The sequence below is a fragment of the Lithohypha guttulata genome (assembly GCF_036872675.1).
Source record: "Lithohypha guttulata strain CCFEE 5908 chromosome Unknown scaffold_1, whole genome shotgun sequence".
In the NCBI taxonomy this organism is placed as follows: Eukaryota; Fungi; Ascomycota; class Eurotiomycetes; order Chaetothyriales; family Trichomeriaceae; genus Lithohypha; species Lithohypha guttulata.
The window spans coordinates 1422245-1441894 of record NW_027042750.1 but is presented as its reverse complement, the minus strand read 5'-3'; the positions used below and the strand labels follow the sequence as shown (position 1 = coordinate 1441894).

The 19650-nt window shown below is 49.7% G+C and overlaps 10 protein-coding genes across 10 annotated transcripts; 6 read left to right on the top strand and 4 right to left on the bottom strand.

Annotated features, from left to right (window-relative positions):
* Nucleotides 1-307: 307 nt before the first annotated feature.
* Nucleotides 308-1297, top strand: LTR64_000529 (uncharacterized protein; the record flags this gene model as incomplete). Its single annotated transcript, XM_064894914.1, has 1 exon — nt 308-1297. The coding sequence occupies one exon, from the start codon at nt 308-310 to the stop codon at nt 1295-1297; it is 990 nt and encodes a 329-aa protein (XP_064757601.1).
* A 214-nt stretch (nt 1298-1511) lies between these two features.
* LTR64_000528 (uncharacterized protein) lies at nt 1512-2867 on the bottom strand (the record flags this gene model as incomplete). The annotated part of the gene is made up of 1 exon (XM_064894913.1): nt 1512-2867. One exon carries the CDS (start codon nt 2865-2867, stop codon nt 1512-1514), a length of 1356 nt encoding a protein of 451 aa, XP_064757600.1.
* A 764-nt stretch (nt 2868-3631) lies between these two features.
* LTR64_000527 (uncharacterized protein) lies at nt 3632-5201 on the bottom strand (the record flags this gene model as incomplete). Its single annotated transcript, XM_064894912.1, has 2 exons — nt 3632-5081; nt 5128-5201. 2 exons carry the CDS (start codon nt 5199-5201, stop codon nt 3632-3634), a joined length of 1524 nt encoding a protein of 507 aa, XP_064757599.1.
* Nucleotides 5202-5513: 312 nt separating this feature from the next.
* MCM2 (MCM DNA helicase complex subunit) lies at nt 5514-8312 on the top strand (the record flags this gene model as incomplete). Its single annotated transcript, XM_064894911.1, has 4 exons — nt 5514-5518; nt 5565-5677; nt 5727-7975; nt 8049-8312. The coding sequence occupies 4 exons, from the start codon at nt 5514-5516 to the stop codon at nt 8310-8312; spliced, it is 2631 nt and encodes an 876-aa protein (XP_064757598.1).
* A 273-nt stretch (nt 8313-8585) lies between these two features.
* On the bottom strand, nt 8586-10277 carry MSF1 (phenylalanyl-tRNA synthetase alpha subunit, mitochondrial; the record flags this gene model as incomplete). Its single annotated transcript, XM_064894910.1, has 2 exons — nt 8586-10129; nt 10220-10277. The coding sequence occupies 2 exons, from the start codon at nt 10275-10277 to the stop codon at nt 8586-8588; spliced, it is 1602 nt and encodes a 533-aa protein (XP_064757597.1).
* A 451-nt stretch (nt 10278-10728) lies between these two features.
* On the top strand, nt 10729-11697 carry DIC1 (Mitochondrial dicarboxylate transporter; the record flags this gene model as incomplete). The annotated part of the gene is made up of 1 exon (XM_064894909.1): nt 10729-11697. The coding sequence occupies one exon, from the start codon at nt 10729-10731 to the stop codon at nt 11695-11697; it is 969 nt and encodes a 322-aa protein (XP_064757596.1).
* Nucleotides 11698-12165: 468 nt separating this feature from the next.
* LTR64_000523 (uncharacterized protein) lies at nt 12166-14050 on the bottom strand (the record flags this gene model as incomplete). Its single annotated transcript, XM_064894908.1, has 2 exons — nt 12166-13692; nt 13751-14050. The coding sequence occupies 2 exons, from the start codon at nt 14048-14050 to the stop codon at nt 12166-12168; spliced, it is 1827 nt and encodes a 608-aa protein (XP_064757595.1).
* Nucleotides 14051-15297: 1247 nt separating this feature from the next.
* LTR64_000522 (uncharacterized protein) lies at nt 15298-15911 on the top strand (the record flags this gene model as incomplete). The annotated part of the gene is made up of 3 exons (XM_064894907.1): nt 15298-15343; nt 15406-15541; nt 15632-15911. 3 exons carry the CDS (start codon nt 15298-15300, stop codon nt 15909-15911), a joined length of 462 nt encoding a protein of 153 aa, XP_064757594.1.
* A 957-nt stretch (nt 15912-16868) lies between these two features.
* On the top strand, nt 16869-17873 carry LTR64_000521 (uncharacterized protein; the record flags this gene model as incomplete). The annotated part of the gene is made up of 1 exon (XM_064894906.1): nt 16869-17873. One exon carries the CDS (start codon nt 16869-16871, stop codon nt 17871-17873), a length of 1005 nt encoding a protein of 334 aa, XP_064757593.1.
* A 744-nt stretch (nt 17874-18617) lies between these two features.
* On the top strand, nt 18618-19614 carry SPE3 (putrescine aminopropyltransferase; the record flags this gene model as incomplete). The annotated part of the gene is made up of 3 exons (XM_064894905.1): nt 18618-18648; nt 18695-19264; nt 19337-19614. The coding sequence occupies 3 exons, from the start codon at nt 18618-18620 to the stop codon at nt 19612-19614; spliced, it is 879 nt and encodes a 292-aa protein (XP_064757592.1).
* Nucleotides 19615-19650: the final 36 nt, after the last annotated feature.

Genomic DNA, 19650 nt, shown 5'->3' with positions numbered 1-19650 from the left:
AGGAAAGACCTCTTGTATATCAACCCTGCACGTATAGCAATCAGTCTAGCTGTATGCTCGCATCAACCATGCCAGGGTCATGTCTCGGACGGTACCACAGGCTAGTCTCTCATGATATGCGTCCATAGCGAAGTAATGCTCCGAATATGTGCTCAATAATATGTATATAGGCAGGTTGTAGGACCCCGTTGACAGGCAATGTGTCCTGCTTCCTACGTTCATCTGTATCACTTCCAAGCTCTTTGTCAGAAGCAGTATCACTAACCACAGCCGCCTTACTTCGACGCAAAACATCGTTAATTCTAACATGACGACCGAGGCACAGAAGAAGATATTCAACGATCCCAACTTTGTGAGCCGGTACAAGCTTGGTGAAGTTCTGACTGGTGAATTTGCTCAGAAAATACTCAGCCAGATCGATCTCTCCTCCACTAAGGAGCCAGTTCACTTCCTAGATCTTGCTTGTGGTACTGGTATAGTGTCAAAATATGCCGTCGAAATTCTTTTTAAGACCAGGCTACAAAACAAGCTCTTGCCTGAAGACAGATTTACTTGCGCTGATATGGCTCCTGCAATGCTTGACGTTCTAAAGGCCAGGATAGGAGAAGAGAATTGGTCGACCGACGGCCAGCAGTTTGAAGTCGTCCAGGCCAATATGACAGACACAAAGTTGCCTTCAGATAACTATACACATCTTGGCTGCAATTTCGGTCCTGGACTCGCACCACAGCCTGAGAACACGCTTCGAGAGTCCTACCGAATGCTGAGACCTGGTGGTGTTGCTGGATGGACTTTCTGGCAGACTGTCGGCTGGTTCCCGGACGTGAGCAAGGCCATGAAAGAGATCCGTGCAGCTGCCGAGCAAAAGGTTGCCGATGGAACTGCGACCGAGAACGACCAGAAGTTAGCGAACATCCCTGCTTTCCTCTCCATCGAGCAGTTCATCGCCAAGGCTGCTGATGTTGACCTCAACCAGACTCCACATACACGCTGGGATCGAGAAGACTTCGTCAAGGCCCAGGTAGAAGAGGCTGGGTTTACAGACGTCAAAGTGGAGGTTGTGAAGAAGGATTTTACCATGGACACGGCCTCGGCATACCAGATGGTTAAGCCCATGTTCGGTCTGCTGAGAAACTTCTGGTCCAACGAAGACAAGGAAGCCACGAACGGTGTAGACATAGACACGGCGATGGATCAATGGTGGGAGAGGCGACTCAAACAAGACGACATCCAAGACGACAAAATTCTTTGGAAGGACTTCACAGCGACGGTTGTAACTGGACGAAAAGCACTTTGACCAGAGACAAGGTCAAGTTTGCTTCTGGGAGACCGTTTGGTAGGACTACAACCTCTTAAGAACGTTCTAGGGAACAGTTCCACCAGAGATTTAGGCCTTGCTGAAAAACATGCAATCACTTGTTTGTCTCATCTCAGTGTACCACGCATTGTAAAAACTCTTTCATGTTTGTGAGGTCAACTCTATCTTCATATCTATCGCACTACTCTTGTCTTCATTCCCACAACGTCGTAATCTTCCTCCCTCCATTGTTCAACTTCGCCCGCAATATCGCACCAGGATACTCCCTCAACCCCAAGTTCCCTCCAACACCATTGTTCCAACCCCCACTGTACGGCAACTGATTGATAATCATATAAATATACCCATCCGCCCCGATACTCGCACCATCAGGCCACAAGATCCTCGGGTCCCGAACAAAGCCATGCACCTGCAGATCATTTGGGTCGTAGTAGTAAATAGCATTGTTCTCAGGCATGCACTGGTAGATCAAGCCGTTATTATCGCCTTCGAACCCGTTTGCTTCAGCGCCTCGTTGGCCAAGATTCGTGACGTTGTTGGAGGCTGCTTGTTCGGCGAGAGGGGTGTCGCTGTCACGGGTTAGGAGATTTGCGGTGGGGATGCGGTAGAGGTAGCGGCTGTTGATGGGGCTGTAGTAGATGTATTGGCCGTCGGGGGTGATTTGGATACCATCGAGGCCTTCAGGTTGATGGCTGAGGGGCTGGCCTGGGACGCGGTAGTAGAATGGGTGGCCTTGGTAGGAGGGTACGTCGTTGTAGATGCGGAGGGTGCTGGGGTGTTGGTTGAGCCGGCGCCAGGAGGAGCCGTCGGTGAGATTGAGCATGATGAAGCCTGTTCGGCCTTCATTGGAGGAGTCGACTATGTATGCGATGTTGCGGCCTGGTCGTAGGTCGAAGCGGAGGTCGTTCATGTAGCTGTCTGGGAAGTGGACGTCTGGTGGGAAGGTGTATGTGGCGTAGATGCTGTTGTTGGTGAGCGAGATGCCGACAATTTTGGGACCGCCAGGGTTGCCATAAGGCATTGATTGGGTCATTGCACCACCAGATGTCATTGTATCGATGGTGGGGCGGCCTGTATCGAGGACCCATAGAGTCTCTGGTCTGGTCGATATGTTTGGCGTTATGTAGAGGGCTTGGACACTGATGAAGCCAGAGCTGTTGTTTGATCCGAATGAAATCGTGTTGAATGTGGTATTGAGCTGGGATGGTGGCAAGTTCAAGCTAGCACTTGGGTATGGCACTTCTGCAGTCATGTTGGCGACCTCAGCAAGGGTATAGTCGTACATTCCGCGAGTGTAGGATACGAAAATTCGTCCTGTGCTTGAAACAGCTATCCCTATGGGCCAGTAATTATAGAAGTAATGTACCTCCTCAATTGGAGGGCCATATGTGCCATTGTCGACTCTCAAGATGGTATTGTACCGTGATGAGTTCTGGACAAGGCCTTCAGTCGAGATCGTATTGTCCTGTTGCAGGCTCGCAGACGGTACAGCACCACTTTGGGCTTGAGCCAGACCTGCTAGCAGAAGGCCAGCAAGTATGAACCGCATCTCTGAAGCTGGCACGAAGGAAGGAGCAACTACAACAATTTAGCTCTGCACCCCAGGAGTGTTCAGGCATGGCCTTGCAGCTAAATACCTAGCCGGGCTAAACGGCATGGCGATGTTCACGAACATATCGTCATGGTTATTTTCATCGAGCTTGAGGCAAAGCTCCGGAGAGCTCTTCTGCGGCTTCCGTAGCTTGACGTGAAGACTGCGTGGTGTCAAGAATCCGTCAGATCCACCTCATCAGAGCAGTCCTATCGTTGAGCTTGATGGGTATGTCAAGCTTTTTGGACGTTGGAGACTATATAAATAAGCTTAAAAGATCAGCCGGAGTTGGTATTACATGACTCGGCAATCCTGGTGGCAGTGCGTTGTCACTGATGGTATACAACGGTGTTGGGTATGCAGTTTTGTCCTAGGGTCGTCGTCGTCGTACGGGAAAAAGCTGATGTAGTAGTAGCTCAATGAAGGCGTTGACCGAACGACAAACCTATCAGTCTGATTAGGTTCAATAATGTTGACCCTCGCCAGGTACGAGAAATCGACAATTTTATCAGTCATAGTTGCACGTCGCACATTTGAGGTAATCCATTATAGGTAGAGCGCAGCATCGAGAAGTGTTTGCACAATACAGGAGCAGGTGCAAGAGAGAAGACACTGGTAGGTTTTGTAGCCAAGATCTTACACAATGCAAGACTTGCACCTTGCGGCTTTGTAAATTGTGCCAATCGAGGTTGGAACACACAAAATGCTATGCTATGATTATTCTAGTAGCCACCTTGTTCCCTGCGACTATCGCCATCAACACCATCGCCTGCGACGGGTTTCTGACTAGCTTCCTTGACGGCTTCCTGATCACCTCTCAACTTTTCAAAATAGCTCTTGATATCCTCAGCACTTACGGCTTCCCCACTTTCTGCATATGGCTTGAGGAACTCCTTGACTTTATCTTTCAGATGGTTGTAGACCATTACACCTTCAATGGCTTTCACTCTGTCCATTGTGTTGAGGGCAGCCTCCCCTCGATCTAGGAGACTACCAGTGCCGACACTTCGTGTACCTGATCCGCCGCCAGCGACTGATTCGGCAGTGTCAGATATTGAAGGTTCATATTCATCCTCCTCTTCTTGAAGTTGTGGGTGTGGGATGAGATCCGGAAAGCACTGAGGACAGTGGCAGAACCTGTCTCTGAAATCTTCCTTGCAGAGGATTGAGAATGTACCCGCGGGCGCAGGAGGTAAGCTGTCGTGCTTATGTCTCGACTCGAGAGTTGTTGATGGTGGACCAAGGACGTCTGCCGTCGTGTTTGTGTTCAACGTTGTATCTTCAGCTTCTAATGTGGCTGTGTTCGATTCTCCCTTCAGGGCCTCGGGCAACCTCTCATCTCTAAGGCGTTTCGAAGGACTGGTAGATCTTGGCATGTCTTCGTCAGACGCCTTCCTCTTAAGACTTGCAGTGGCTGCAACTTGTGTAGTACCACTCGCTTGTGCGTCGCGTCTCAGGACAGGAGGTAAAAATCCATCAGTTCCTGCATATCGTTGGATCCATGGATTAGCTTCGACGCATTTGTAACATATCAGAGCTGAGAAGTCGTCGTCTTCTGGAAAGCCATCGGGCACAGGGTGTTCTGGCTCGACTTCCTCGTTGTTAGCTTCTGGTTTTTTCTCTTCTCTCGGCCTCGAGAGACCCTTAGCAAGCCAATCTCGAGGCAAGCCCATCAAGCACTCTGGATGCCACCAGTCCTCGCCGCAGCCTCCAGACTCGACGGAACCCAGCCCGACACATTGAAACATAGTACCCTTCTCGGTGTCTGGGTTGTACTCTTCGCCACAACCACAGAAGTGGTTCTGGTAGTTGTGGTTGTAAGTGTTCCCTTTCGCAGGTTCTTGTGCCTTGACTCCTCTTTCGCCAGTCGCTGAATCGACTCGTAGAATGCATGGCGATGAGTCGGGGGTACGTGTTGTGCCGCAATCGCAAACAAAGTTCCGTCTCTTGAACAGTTCGACCAGATTGTGATCGCCATGACAGGATATCGAGCAACCATAGCATAAGCCAGCTGGCGCGTACGCTTGAGCTGGAGAGGCTGGAGGCGGACTACAGGTCAAACAGGCGAAAATGCTCTGTCGCAGTGGTCCAAGCGCTTGTGTGCATTTGTCGAATTTGTAGGGTAGGATTTCTTTCGCGTCGGCCTCGAGAGCCAACTGCTCTGTGATATAGCTGCAATTCGTCAGGGCTCAGTCATTGAATGTATAATCAAACGTACTCTGACGCAGTCTGAGAGTTTTGGTTGAAAGCATTGACATCGAGGTTTGCACTTTCCTCTTTTACTGGTTCCATGTCGTGTGTTGTTCTCAAGATCTTGCTCAAAAGTTGATAGTCAAAGGCTGAACTATTTCCTCGAGCACGCTTTAATGCGAAACTCGAAACAGAACGCAAGTATGACGCAGTACAAGTAGATCAAAGCTGCCGGCAGATGACGCTAGTCAAGTGCGAGGAGCAGGCTAGCTGACGTGATCAAAAAGCCAATTAAACGCGAGCGCGTCGCGGGTGCCCTCCGCAACGCGATCTACGCGATGTGGAAATCCACTCCTGAACTGAAGACACTGCCGCACAGCAGCAACCACAACCTCTATATTTTCCGCCAGCAACATGAGGTATGAAGTAAAGAATACAATGAAAACGTCGGCTGACTTGATGTAGCTCTCCTTTGCGACCAAGCATGTCGGCAGCCAACCGTGGGGCTACCCCTCAAACAAGGAGGAAGCGTGCGAGAGATGAAGGTGAAGACATGCTATCCTCTTCCCCTCCAATAGGTATAAAGACAACCGAAAACTGTATCAGCATGAAGCTAACACATCCGAGGTATTCCTTCCTCCCCACCTCTGCCAGCTCTGAATGAGAACGATGAACTTGACGACGATGACGACCTACGCGCTGAGGACGATCTCATTCAAGACATAGACGATGTGGATGAGCTTGCCGAAGATGAAGATGGTATTGATCTTTTTGGCGACAACTTTATGCGTGACGAACGCGAACGTGGCGAACAAGATACCTACCAAGGCCGCATGATCGACGATGAGAACGACTATGATGACCTCGATCTTGCTGAGCGCAGGCAGCTTGAAGCCCGTCTCAACAAACGAGATAGGGAGCTGGCACGCAGGAGACGTATGCCAGCTGCTTTCATGCCGGATGACGACGACGATCTTGCTGTTGATCTCACGAGGCAGCCTCGTCGTAGAAGACATGCCTACGATGAAGATCAGGATGATATGGATATGGACGATAACATTATGGAGGAGGAACTGACGCTCGAGTCCTTGGGCGATGTGAAAGCCTCGAGTATCGCTGAGTGGGTGGCTGTGCCCTCGGTGTCGAGGTCTATCATGCGAGAATTCAAGTCGTTTTTGACCGAATACATTGACGAAAAAGGCACTTCAGTCTACGGCACAAGGATAAGAACGCTGGGTGAGGTCAACTCTGAGTCTCTGGAAATATCTTACGACCATTTGACTGCCACCAAAGCCATTCTTGCATGGTTCCTGGCCAATGCCCCAACCGAAGTGCTCAAGCTCTTTGACAGAGCTGCTTTTGAAGTCGTCCGCCTACACTATCCCAACTACGATCAGATTCATCCCGAAATTCATGTCAGAGTATCTGCACTACCTGTGCATTACACCCTACGCCAACTCAGACAATCCCACTTGAATTGCCTAGTCCGTGTCTCTGGGGTCGTCACACGAAGAACAGGTGTCTTCCCACAGCTCCAGATGGTCAAGTTCACCTGCACAAAGTGTGACACAGTACTTGGTCCTTATGCTCAGGAGTCTACCTCGTCAGAAGTTAAGCTCACTTACTGTCCAAACTGCCAGAAGAAAGGACCATTTATCCTCAACGCCGAAAATACTGTCTATCGAAACTACCAGAAGCTCACTCTACAAGAATCGCCTGGCACTGTTCCAGCTGGACGACTGCCTCGACACCGGGAGGTTGTACTGCTAGCAGATCTTATCGACTCTGCTAAGCCAGGTGAGGAGATCGAAGTCACAGCTATCTACAGGAACAACTACAGCGGTCAGCTAAACAACAAGAACGGCTTCCCTGTCTTCGCTACCATGCTCGAAGCAAACCACATTATCAAGACCCATGACCAGCTGGCTGGTTTCAGACTTACCGAAGAGGATGAACGTCAAATCAGAGCCCTCTCAAAAGACCCACAGATAGTTGACAAGATCGTTGACTCTATCGCTCCTTCTATATACGGCCATAGAGACATCAAAACTGCGGTTGCCCTATCCCTTTTCGGTGGTGTCGCCAAAGAAGCTCAAGGCAAGCACAAGATTAGGGGTGATATTAACGTCCTCCTGCTAGGCGATCCAGGTACTGCCAAATCACAAATTCTCAAGTACGTTGAGAAGACTGCGCACAGAGCTGTCTTCGCCACCGGTCAAGGCGCTTCGGCTGTTGGTCTGACCGCATCCGTGCGCCGTGACCCTCTGACAGCAGAGTGGACGCTCGAAGGTGGCGCTCTTGTGCTCGCAGACCAAGGAACCTGCCTCATCGACGAATTCGACAAAATGAATGACCAAGACCGAACCTCCATCCACGAAGCCATGGAGCAACAGACCATCTCCATCTCCAAAGCTGGTATTGTCACAACACTTCAAGCTCGCTGCGCAATTGTGGCAGCCGCAAATCCAATAGGAGGTCGCTACAACGGCACCATCCCCTTCAGTCAGAACGTCGAGTTGACCGAACCAATCTTGTCTCGTTTCGACATCCTTTGCGTAGTCAGAGACACAGTCGATCCGAACGAAGACGAGCGCCTAGCGAATTTCGTAGTCAACTCGCACGGTCGTGCACATCCATCCAAGATCAGCATGGAAGGAGGCGACACCGCCGCCATGGAGCTCGAGGAAACCGACGAGATCAACAACGGCGAGCCAGTGACCGAAGGCGCAATACCACAAGAACTACTACGAAAATACATCCTCTACGCCCGCGACCGCTGTCGCCCAAAACTTTACCAAATCGACCAAGACAAAGTCGCCAGATTATTCGCAGACATGCGAAGAGAGTCCCTAGCCACGGGCGCCTATCCCATCACCGTAAGTCACCATATCCCTACTCCTAGCACAATTTTCCCCATCTCTTGAAACCACACACTAACATGTCCTACAGGTCCGTCACCTCGAAGCCATCATGCGCATCGCCGAATCCTTCTGCAAAATGCGCATGTCCGACTTCTGCACCAGCCAGGACATTGACCGTGCCATCGCAGTCACTGTCGACAGTTTTGTGGGGAGTCAAAAAGTCAGTGCGAAGAAGGCGTTGGCGAGGGCGTTTGCGAAATATACTCTGAGGAGACCGGAGAGGGGAGCGAGTTCGAGGTATGCTGTTGGGGCGGTGAGAGGGGGGAGAGTGGGGGTGCGTGTTGGTGCGTGATTGGGAGCTGGGAGTGAATGAGATGAATGAGATGATATGATGCGACGAAGTTTGATGAGACGATGTATGTAGTGTGATATGAATAGGCGATGGGATTGATGAGGGAGGATGTGATGAGAACCATGTCATTACTGTGTATCAATGGAGCTAAGTTGGGATCTTACCAACCGACAATACTTGGAGTTGGGTAGAACTGTATTACTGTACATGGAGGGTGGTGTTATATACAGTGCCAACTACAAGATTGGCTATATTATACAGCATGAAGACCACCTATCTTATCTCGACTGGTAATTCTGCTACCTTGCGTGTTACCTTTTCATGCATGTCGTTGGTCTCCTCATTAGTTAGTGTTCGCTCGTGACTTCGATAATTGACTCTATAACATAAACTTTTCTTTCCAGTTTTCGGATGGACGAATTCGTCGACAAGTTTGACGTCTTCGGCAAGAGTGCCTGCCACGTCACGTACAATCTCCATGATGTCGTTTTCGTGGAAAGCAGCGGGCTGAGTATCGGCAGGGGACGCTTTTGTTGCGTCGCCTCCAGCTGCTGCAGCAGCGCCGGAGGAAGACTGCGCCCCAATGGGAGACGCAGCGGCAGGTGATGGCCTGACCCAAAAGGAAATGTCCTTGTAACATGGTGGATATTTGCTGAAGGACTTAAAACGTGTAATTTGACCTTGCTTGAATTGCTTTAGGAACCTCTCGTCCTGAGACCAGAATAGTCGGATGTCTGGAATGTCGAACAAAACCATGGCCAGTCGTTCGATACCAAGACCCCACGCCCAGCCTATGTGATCGCGGAGGCCGGCATTGTCGAGAATCTCCTGCTTGGTCACGCCGCATCCCAACAGTTCGAGCCAGTCGCCTTGCCAAAAGACCTCGAGCTCGAAACTAGGACTGGTGAAGGGGAAGTACGCTTCTATCCAACGTACTTTAAGCGGTTCGTGTTTGACGTCTGGCTGCGCAGCTTGGGCTGCCACAAAGACTTTCTGTACCAGATTTTCCAGACTCCTCTTGAGGTTTTCCACAACGAGTTGCGCCTCGTCTGGATCATGAACAATTTGAACAGGGTTTGTTTGATCATCGTAGGAACCTGCCTCGTCGATTATTTCCAGATCGTGTCTCGGTATTCCTTCAGTGTTACTTCGAATGTGATGTGCTCTTGCGTCCTGCTGCTGTAGGCGTGTATGAATACCTTCTTTAGGTGGGCGTAACTTCCACACACATGCAGCCTCCATCTGGTGAAAGACAGGGAAATGGCTACGGTCGATGCTGTCCCGACGATAGACATCCGCGCATATGGTGTAGCCACTATCTCCTCTGTGCCTTAGGCCTCGAAAAGCAGCATGTTGATGGGCTGAGGTGTGTGTACGTAGTACTGTCTTGGAATCGACGTAGTAGGTGTCTGTTCGCGATCGGCCAGGGTGGTCTGCCGGGAAGCCAAGGACATCAAAATTATCGTTTGTGGAGACGACAGGGTCGGCAGCGGTGTGATGCTCGAAGCGAGGTGGACGGAAGACACTCTGTATCAACTTTCTTGTAATAGCAATAGGGTGGTTTGGAGTATCGTACAGCTTGCGACCAACAAGGCCAAGTATAGACTCTGTCACATTTGTGGTACTATCAAACACATATGGACGCCCCAGAATATTGACACCTGCCCTGGAGGTTGCTGCATCCTTGATGATCTTATGTTGTGGTTGTGAAGCTAGAAACTGAGCATGATTATTCTCCTGCTGGCTCTCTTCGGACAGGGCTTGGGTCTTTTTGGGATCGATCTCATTCGACTGGCTGACAGATTGCTCAGGGAAGGCTGCAGGTGAACTCAAACATCGTGGTGTGGTAGCGAAGTACCTCTGACATCTGACAGTAAGAAGCAAGGAAGCTGGTACATAACGTGTACCTTTTATGCGGGCATCTCGCAGAGCTCTGAGGAAAGCGCCTGTACTGGACAGGCGCATTGCGGCTTCCTTCAGCGCAGCGGCAGCTGAGGCTCTGGAAAGCTAAGGAAGGAACGACCAAGCAGTGACGGTCTGCTGTAACTCTCAGAAATGCATTTCTTGCTGCAATGATTGGGCACACTTTACGCGTCGGTAGAAGCAGGAAACAAGTCGGAAACATTACCGACACCGGTCGCTTGGAGGTCCACAGCTAAGATCTCGAAACGTTTCTAGCCTCTCGATTTCGGGCTTGGACTACATGACGCCGCGGCCACAACCTGTGAATGCCTGATGACATTCACGGCTGGCAGTTTCCGATAGTTAGTAAGACGAGGCAGCTCCCCTGCGGCACGATTTTCTCGACTTTTCTGAGTCCCAACAGCCTATAAAGCTTCAGACTGCTCTTCTAAAACAAAGCTGTCGATACCGAGTGCTCGAGCTGCTGGCAGCTTGAACAAATGGATACACAGTCATGTCGACCTATAAACCGAACACACCTCTATCTCCTGCCTCGAAAGAACAGAAGAATACCTACAAGGATGTCATAAATAAGCCCAAATCAGGGAGTCCTCCCATACATTATCCATTCTGGTTCGGTGGCTCTGCTGCTGCTATAGCAGCCATTGTTACACATCCGCTTGACCTAGTCAAAGTACGCATGCAAACGCGCGCTCCCGATGCTCCAAAGTCCATGCTCGGAACCTTTGGTCACGTTTTCAAAAATGAAGGTCTGATGGGTCTATACAATGGTTTGAGCGCCTCTCTACTACGCCAACTTACCTACAGTACCGTTCGTTTTGGCGTCTACGAGGACCTTAAGATACGTTTTGCGCCCGAGCCCACCCTAGATAATCCTAACCCAAAACCTTCGACCCTGAATTTGGTACTACAGTCGTCCTTGGCAGGATTTTTGGGTGGTATAGCTGGAAACCCCGGCGATGTTCTGAACGTTCGCATGCAGTCGGATTTTGCAAAACCACCAGCCGAAAGAAGAAACTACAAGCATGCAATAGACGGCCTGATTCGCATGATCAGAGAAGAAGGTCCTTTGTCTCTGTTTCGCGGAGTGGAAGCGAATGCCTCTCGTGCGCTGCTTATGACCGCCTCTCAATTGGCTTCCTATGACCTCTTCAAGCAGTTCTTCCTGGGCATGGGAATGGGCGACAACATAACCACTCACTTCAGCGCGTCCCTAAGTGCTGGCTTCGTGGCCACAACGGTTTGCTCTCCAGTGGACGTGATCAAGACACGTATCATGAGTGGCGCAGACAAACAAAGCATCGCCGAGATCTTCAGGTCTGCCACGCAAAAGGAGGGGTACTTGTGGATGTTCAGAGGTTGGGTGCCGAGCTTCATCAGATTAGGGCCTCATACAATCTTCACCATGATCTTCTTTGAGCAGCACAAGAAGTTGTATAGACAGTGGAAAGGTTTGGATTAGTCTCGATATCACATAATTCTGGAGTTGGTGGTCTTGGAATACGTCTTTGGACCGTATTCAAAAAGCAAGGCGTTGTTATAGAATTGGGTTGCGCTGTCCGCTTGGATCGACCGCGAGGATAGGTCGTTACGCAGGAGTGCTGGTGAAGCACGATACACATGGTGGAATGTCTCATTACCTAAGTACGGATCTAATGAATTTTCTATCACTTCCAAGATGCAATCTCATGGAGTGTAAAATTGTTGGATCGAATACGTAGATCAGTTTGCTACTGTTAAGCGTAGTGTGCATCCTCTCCTCAACTCAAGAGCAAGTAGTGCTCGCTGCAATACCGAGCTACCGAGGCTGGCTTCGATATACTACTCGACGCAAAAGGCAAAAGGTCGCGTGACCACCCCAGACTGTGACCACAAAATTCGATGTCAAGGTTAATTCAACAAGAACTTTACCACCCTGCAAAAATTACCATCACGACTTCCTCATCTCAACCCCTTTCGTCCCGTCCATGATACCCAATATCTCATCCTCGCTAACCCTCCCTTCCGGCCGTCCCAGATACCACGTAATATCGCTTCCGTCCCTCTCACAAACATGAAACCCATTCCCCAAGAACCCCCACATATTCTCTTCATCCATATACTCAATCTCAAAGTCCTCAAAACGCACCTTTTCTAGCAATCTCAGAAAATGCAGTCGTGATCCGGGCCATATGGCTGGTTTCCCGTCTTTCTTCCCACCCTTGAACCAGCTGCTACACGGACCGGTCCAGGCCGTGCGTTTGAGGAAGGTATCAGCGTGGTGGAGGAATTGTTGTGTCGCGCGGAGTTTTGGACGTATAGATTTTATATTCTCTGTTTGAATCTTAGAGAGGATTTGGAGCGCGTAGTCGGAGTAGCATTGGATTAGTGGGAAGAAGGAGCCGTGTGCGGCGGGACAGTAGGCGCCTGCGAAGACGATGTAGTTGGGGACGCCGGGGTGGGCGACGGAGAGGTATGTTGGGGCCGGGGCGGTGGGGTTGTTGGTTGCCCAGGTGTCTCGCATGTCTGTGCCGTCGACGATTATGGGGATGCGTGGCTTGTAGGTTGTGTCGAAGCCTGTAGCGCAGATGATTACATCGACTTCGTGTTCGTTTCCGTCGGGGTCGATGAAGCCCTTTTCTGTGATGCGTTCGAGTTGTGTGGCATAGGCTGTGGTCTTGTCGGCGGAGAGGGCCTCGAGATAGCCGTTTCCTGGTGTGGGACGGCGGCAGCCGACGAAGAAGTTGTCTGGTTGGAGCTTCTCGAGGAGGTCTGTTCGGCCTTGTAATTTGGATTTCATGTCCTGCATGGAGAAGTCGACGGCGTCGCGTTGAGCTTTGCTGCCGTTGATGATGAATGAGAAGCGTTGATTGAGTTCTCCCTCGATCATTTTGCAGTATGCTTTGTACTCGTCTGGACGTTCAAAAAGCTTGAGCTGTTCCTTGTTGTACTCGAAGTTTGCGCCGTCCTTGCCAGCGAACTTTTGAGCGAAGCCTGCCGTTATCCAGATCTTGCTTCTTACCCAGGTGTAGACTTTCTCAACATTATCGTATATGTTAGGTAGAATCTGCACCGCACTGCTGCCTGCGCCCACTAGAGCAACACGTTTGCCTTTTAGATCTACTGACTGATTCCATTGTGCAGAGTGGAGTAATTGCCCTTTGAAGCTGTGCAATCCCTCAATCCCTGCTGGCCATTTCCACTTGTTCAGAACGCCAGTGCAATTAATCACGAAGTCGCAATGGTCCTTGAATGTCCGGCCTGCCCTGAGGTCTTCCACCTCAACTGTCCATTGGCCAGTCCCTTCGTCCCAAGAAAGCGACTTAACCTCATGAGAAAGCTTGATATACTTGTTGATAAAGTCGTTCTCTTCGGCCACCATTTTTACGTACTTCCATATCTCTGGACTATACGAATAGTACTTCGACCATTTTGCTGGCCTCCAAGGGAATTGATATACTACGCTTGGTATATCACACTGTTGAGCGACCAGTGTCAGTAAGAAGGCCTTTTTGGGAATGGGATACCTTACGCACCGCACATCCTGGATAACGGTTTTCCAGCCAAGTTCCTCCTACATCTTCGTTCTTCTCGTAACAGCAGATGTCCAGGTTTGACGCTTTGTCCTCTGCGAATTTAAAGAAATTGATGCCCGATGTACCTGATCCCAGGACGATCACACGGAGCTTACGCTTAGAGCCAAACAAATGATCAGGTATTTCGACATCGTTCTCTGGGTCGGGATTGTTGAGGTAGAAATCATTGTTCACTGGCACTTGTTCAACACGAGGGTAGATATAGCTCTGGTCGCCATTTGTAGTAGCACTGGGAGCCATGGTAGCGAACCGAAGCGCATACACGGACAATGAGAAAGTCTTGCAGGGCAGAGAGCAGCAACGCCCGTAAGGAAACCATGACTCTTTATATGATCGTGGCGAACGGGCTCATTGGCCGTCGCCGTTGAGCATCACTCTCCTCGGTCGTAAAAGTGATCACTCATCAGTCACTTCTCCAGACATTGAGAAAGCATGATTTGTTGGAGTTCGTGGTGCGGAGGAGCATCAAGGTGTTTTGCTGAGCCTCGGCCAATATGTGCGATATACTACTATGCAGTTTCGCAACCCCGAACAACTTGTATTTATAGTACGAACATTCGCTCATTTGGAGGCAACGACAAGGACCATGAGGCGCACCGGGCTTACAGCTTAGTGTGACTGACACCGCTCGAAGTAAGAAGCTCAGAGGTTATCTCGTCGGTCAACCGATACTGATGCCTTCGAGGCAATTTTGCCGAGCAGCAATCCACTTATGACCATCAGGCGGCACATTTATACCACGCTCTGACAGAGAGGAATAGCATACAGCCCTTGAAAGCAGGTCCTTAAGAATCATGAGTACGGCAACCAGCGCAGTCTGTGCAGAATGACCACGGTACATGATTGAGCTCATCTCTGGACGAACTCATAGTAACTTTACGGGAAGCAGTGTAATCCTCGAGGAAGAGAAAACACATCGAGGTTCAATGAGAGGTACCACGAAGTTTCGTTCTAGGCAGGCAAGGTAGGCAAAACAGATCAGATGGTAGTCGGTTGTTTGATAATTGTCGATTGAATTGAATTACAATTTCTGTTCATATTCTTGGAGTGTTGGTCTTTTTGCTGGAAATGCTTGTGTACACTGGGGGAAAAGTGAAGGTATACTTATTCACAAGACAACCCCGAACCTGGAAGCCTGCAAGTCAAAAAGATATGTCATTGTGTTTCCTCACCATTAGATCGTTAATGTAGAGTGTATTTGACATTCGAGTCAACAGATACTCGACTTTCATTCGAGTATCGTCGCTGTTCAACATCATCGGTAGCAAACAAAACCTTTCCCACCAAGGTATAAACACATTCGCCCTGCAGATATTTTCCTGAAGATTAGTGTTTTGTCGCAACTTTCCTTCAGTCGTCACTGCCATAACTTACACGATACCATCCATCAAAAACCAAATACACATCTGTAAGCTATCGCGGCCTCTGCTGCTGCTGCTGCCAGAGTTTGTGTCAGTCTCGCTGACAGTCGTAGTCACTCAGACAAAATGAAGGCCTACAGCCTCGTTTTCGGTTTCGCAGCGCTCTTGACAGGTAAGAGACCCTCACTGCCATCAGGGGTCCATCCCAATGAGCGATACGCTAACATCTTGCAGTCACTGTTGCGTCGCCTATCACTGCTGTCAACGAGAATGCTGTCGAGACTCCTTCAGTGACAAACTCCAACCCAGCCAATGTTCTTGCAGTAGCACAGCCTCAAGCTTCACAATGTATTGGTCAATGGTGGCCCTGGTAAATAACCCCCTCGATCGATATTGCTGTCCGCTCGGCGTGCTGGTCTGGAATCCACTAAGATGAGTTTTCAAGCTGACAACCTCTTAGCGAAGACTCCCATGATTGTTGCTCATGCTTCTGCTTCGAGTTCTTTATTTTCGGAAAGCTTTGTGCAGGCACTGAGCGCGCAGTCCCTGATTGCACGATTCAACCCGAACCTACCTTCACCCCCACGTTCGCAGCTGCCGCTTATGCCGCCATGGCCTCACCTACAACAACCGAACCTCCTTCCATTGCAGCAGCAGCAGCGGTGCACGTCGACGGTACTGCTGACTGGCATCCACCTGAGTATTCCCGAGTCGTGACGACCAGCAGTGTCACAGGATGAAGGGCATGGAATCGTGTTCCTCAAGATCAAAGCGGGCAACCATGATTTAGGCTTGATAGATCGGTTTCACCACTGACTAGCGATGATGTTGCATAGCACGGATGCATGAGAAAAAGGTCCGAGTCGAATCTGTCCGTAGCAGACACAGAGGTGCCGCTGTCACATCATTGCAATCGCATTGAAACAGCATAGTCTAGACAATACATAGATAGACTCAATAGAATACACTACCTCAAACCTGCCCCTTTTGCAATCATGCTCATTATCTCTACATCGGTGCAGAAATTTAATGCCGTTTCCTTTTTATGCTGGTGAGAGACCATGGCCAAGTCAAGGCAGTGCTTCCACGCTCTCTTTTTCTGAAAATACCGCACATTTCGGCGAAGGATACCGACGTTTAAAGGGGCAATAGGCAGACCAATTACAGTCAGATAGAAAAGGCAACGGGAACAGGTTACTCAGCCTCTATGGCAATATGCTGGCAGAAGGAGTAGAACGAAGAAGGAACGGAAGAAATGCGATCCTCGGATCCTGGACTTGGCTGAAATGCAGGCCAAGATCAATACAAAGAGGCTCAGACGAATTATAGCTTGCAGTGGTTCCACGTCATCCGTCGACCAGCGCGCCCTCAGTGGCTGGATAAGGCGACCAGGACTCCGCCTAGATATGACATCGGCATTTGATGGCGAGGACACAGAGGAACGTGCTACTGTACCGCTCAGCACAGACGATGAGCTCGATTGTCGTCCACTTGCTCTGCTTGTGTACCAACATAGCGGTGCCACTTCACTGAAATTGATCCGAAACCACTTCGCATGAGTATCATAGCCATTGACATTGGCAATTCTTGATCTCTCTACCACTCGCTGCGCCTCGTTACTGGGCCTACGTCCACTGATTGTGGCATCGATCGAACATTGACCATTAGAAGCCTTTGATATAAAGAATACTCTCGCCATGGCTACTCCGAAACCGTTATCAGAAGCTTCTACAAGTAAATCACAAGAGCAAGAGCAGGATATTCCGCAAGTACAATCAACTCCAGTACCCAGCACACAGTCAGCAGATATGTCTGTAGCAGTCCAACTACCACCCATTCAGACCAGTGGTCTCCATGTATCGCCGCCAGTATCGGCGACATCGTCGCCTGGGTCCATGTCGAAGAAACGATCAAGGTCACCATTGTCCATGGATCTGTCTTCCGTGCCAGGTCTAAGCTCGCCTGCCCCACCATCGAATACACTTCTCATCACCAGGCTAACAGACGCCAAAATCTTCCATCCTGCCTCCTTAGCAACCATCAGACAGCATATCAATTCAATAGCACCACTGAACTCTTTCTCTCCACTGAAATCTATGTCACGAATCATTGTTTCGTTCTACTCAGAGCAAGATTGTATCAAGGTGCGGCAAGAAGTTGATGCCACAGCCTTCATGCCATCAACTATATGCAAGTGCTACTTTGGAGAACCCACTCCTATTGACAACGAGAAGAAGTATTTGGAACGACCTGATGCTGGCAAGCTCTTCTTCATTAGCCCTCCACCAAGCCCCCCTGTTGGTTGGGAATCGAAGATGGAGGACGCGCCCAATAAAGATGTACACGCAGATGATCTGGCTTCAAAGCTCTCTAAGCTGACTGGCAAGATCGAAAACCCAGAGTCGCCAATTGAGGGACATGCACAGTTCACCGCTGAGGAGTTGGCACAAATAAGAACAACACAACATCGACGTGCACTCTCGGGTGTATCAGATGATGGCCTCTCTCCTCTATGCGGCACCCCAAGGATGCGCAGTCGCAGCTCTACACTTATCTACGACCCTAAAGTGCATGGTGACAGCCCCAATTTGCCTGCTGTAACTCTCGAAACAGACGATGGCTCGGATGTCGAACTTGATTTCGAGGCCAAGTCGCCGATGGCCCACACTCAGCGGCCACCACTTGAGCTGATGGAAGAATAAGTGTTTTGAGATATGATGTATGTTTTTACAGGTGCCTATGGGATGTGCGGCCAGCGTGGACGGCGGCTGTTCTATAAAAATGGCGTTGATGGGACATGAGCGTTACGGCAGGTATGAGCAAAGTACTCATAAAAATTTACGTCGAGGTACAATTGGTACTCACAGGCTAAGCCTACAATCAAGTAATCACACAACAGCATTGAGTGTACTTCCCTCTACCTTTCTTCTTCCACCTTGAAACTCTTGTGTACTTGCCATAATATCCCTTATGCTCGTCGAAGACCGGGAGCTGCCGGTTATGCGGCTGCCCAAAGAAGAGCCGGCCGCATAGTCTGCGGGGTCCACAGCACCTGCCCGCTCAGCACCACGAGAAAGGTCTTCTTGTTGTGTTCAACCAATCCCACGACATCATTCTACTGACAGAGGTGCCCTTCTTACCAAAATTTTCATGCTTTGTTATTGCTGCAAGGGACAGCTCTTGCATTGGCTTGGATTAAAGGCAAAATTTATGCTAAGGTCGCACTCAATTGCTTGACGTCGACAATTGCTATGCCACGTCTTCACACGCAAACGCTGCCAAACTGACACTGTGCTTCACTTTTTGTCCACTTCTTTCACTCACTCCAGGTTCAAAATATTGTAGTCCCATTTCTTCGAACAATTGATATTCATATAGCAGTCGAGTTTCTTACCAACCTTCGCACCTCAAGAACCAGATAGCAACTTTCACAAGGTCTAAACAAGATGGCTGAAATCGAGCACCCCACCATCAAAGGTACTATCGTTACACTCTGTCTAGGCTGTGATACTAATAAGACCAGATGGCTGGTTCCGCGAGATTTCCAACATGTGGCCGGGCCAGGCTATGACCTTGAAGGTCAACCAAGTCCTACACCACGAGAAGTCAAAGTACCAAGACGTTCTTGTCTTCGAGAGCAGCGATTACGGCACCGTCCTCGTCCTCGACAATGTCATTCAATGCACAGAAAGAGATGAGTTTTCCTACCAAGAAATGATCACACATCTGGCCATGAACTCACACCCCAACCCAAAGAAGGTGCTAGTCATTGGTGGTGGTGACGGAGGTGTTCTTCGAGAGGTTGTAAAGCACGAGACAGTAGAGCAGGCTATCCTTTGTGACATCGATGAAGCAGTCATCCGAATCAGCAAGAAGTACCTACCAGGAATGGCTCTTGGTTTCCAGCACCCAGCAGTCAGTGTTCACATTGGAGATGGCTTCAAGTTCCTCGAAGACTACAAGAATGAGTTCGATGTCATCATCACAGACAGCAGCGACCCAGAAGGACCTGCTGAATCTCTATTTCAAAAGCCATACTTTGAGCTACTGTTTGGCGCTTTGAAAGAAGGTGGTGTCATCACGACACAAGGTTGTACGACCCATGCCCATCCGATCCTCGAATCGTCCCCAAATTCTGAGCTACGATTTTACTGACTTTTGACAGCTGAAAACCAATGGCTTCACCTTCCTCTGATCACCAAGCTGAAGGCTGACTGCCGACAAGTCTTCCCTAACGTCGAGTACGCCTACACCACCATCCCAACTTATCCTTCTGGTCAGATTGGCTTCATGGTCTGCTGCAAGGACGGCGAGCGAAACCTCAAGGAACCACTTCGAACATGGCCTAAGGAGGAGGAAGACAAAGTCTGCAAATACTACAACCAGGACATTCACCGAGCAGCTTTCGTCCTACCCACATTCGCTCGACGGTCATTGAAGTAGGTCAGAGTGAGTTCTATACGTCGGAAACTTTAGCGA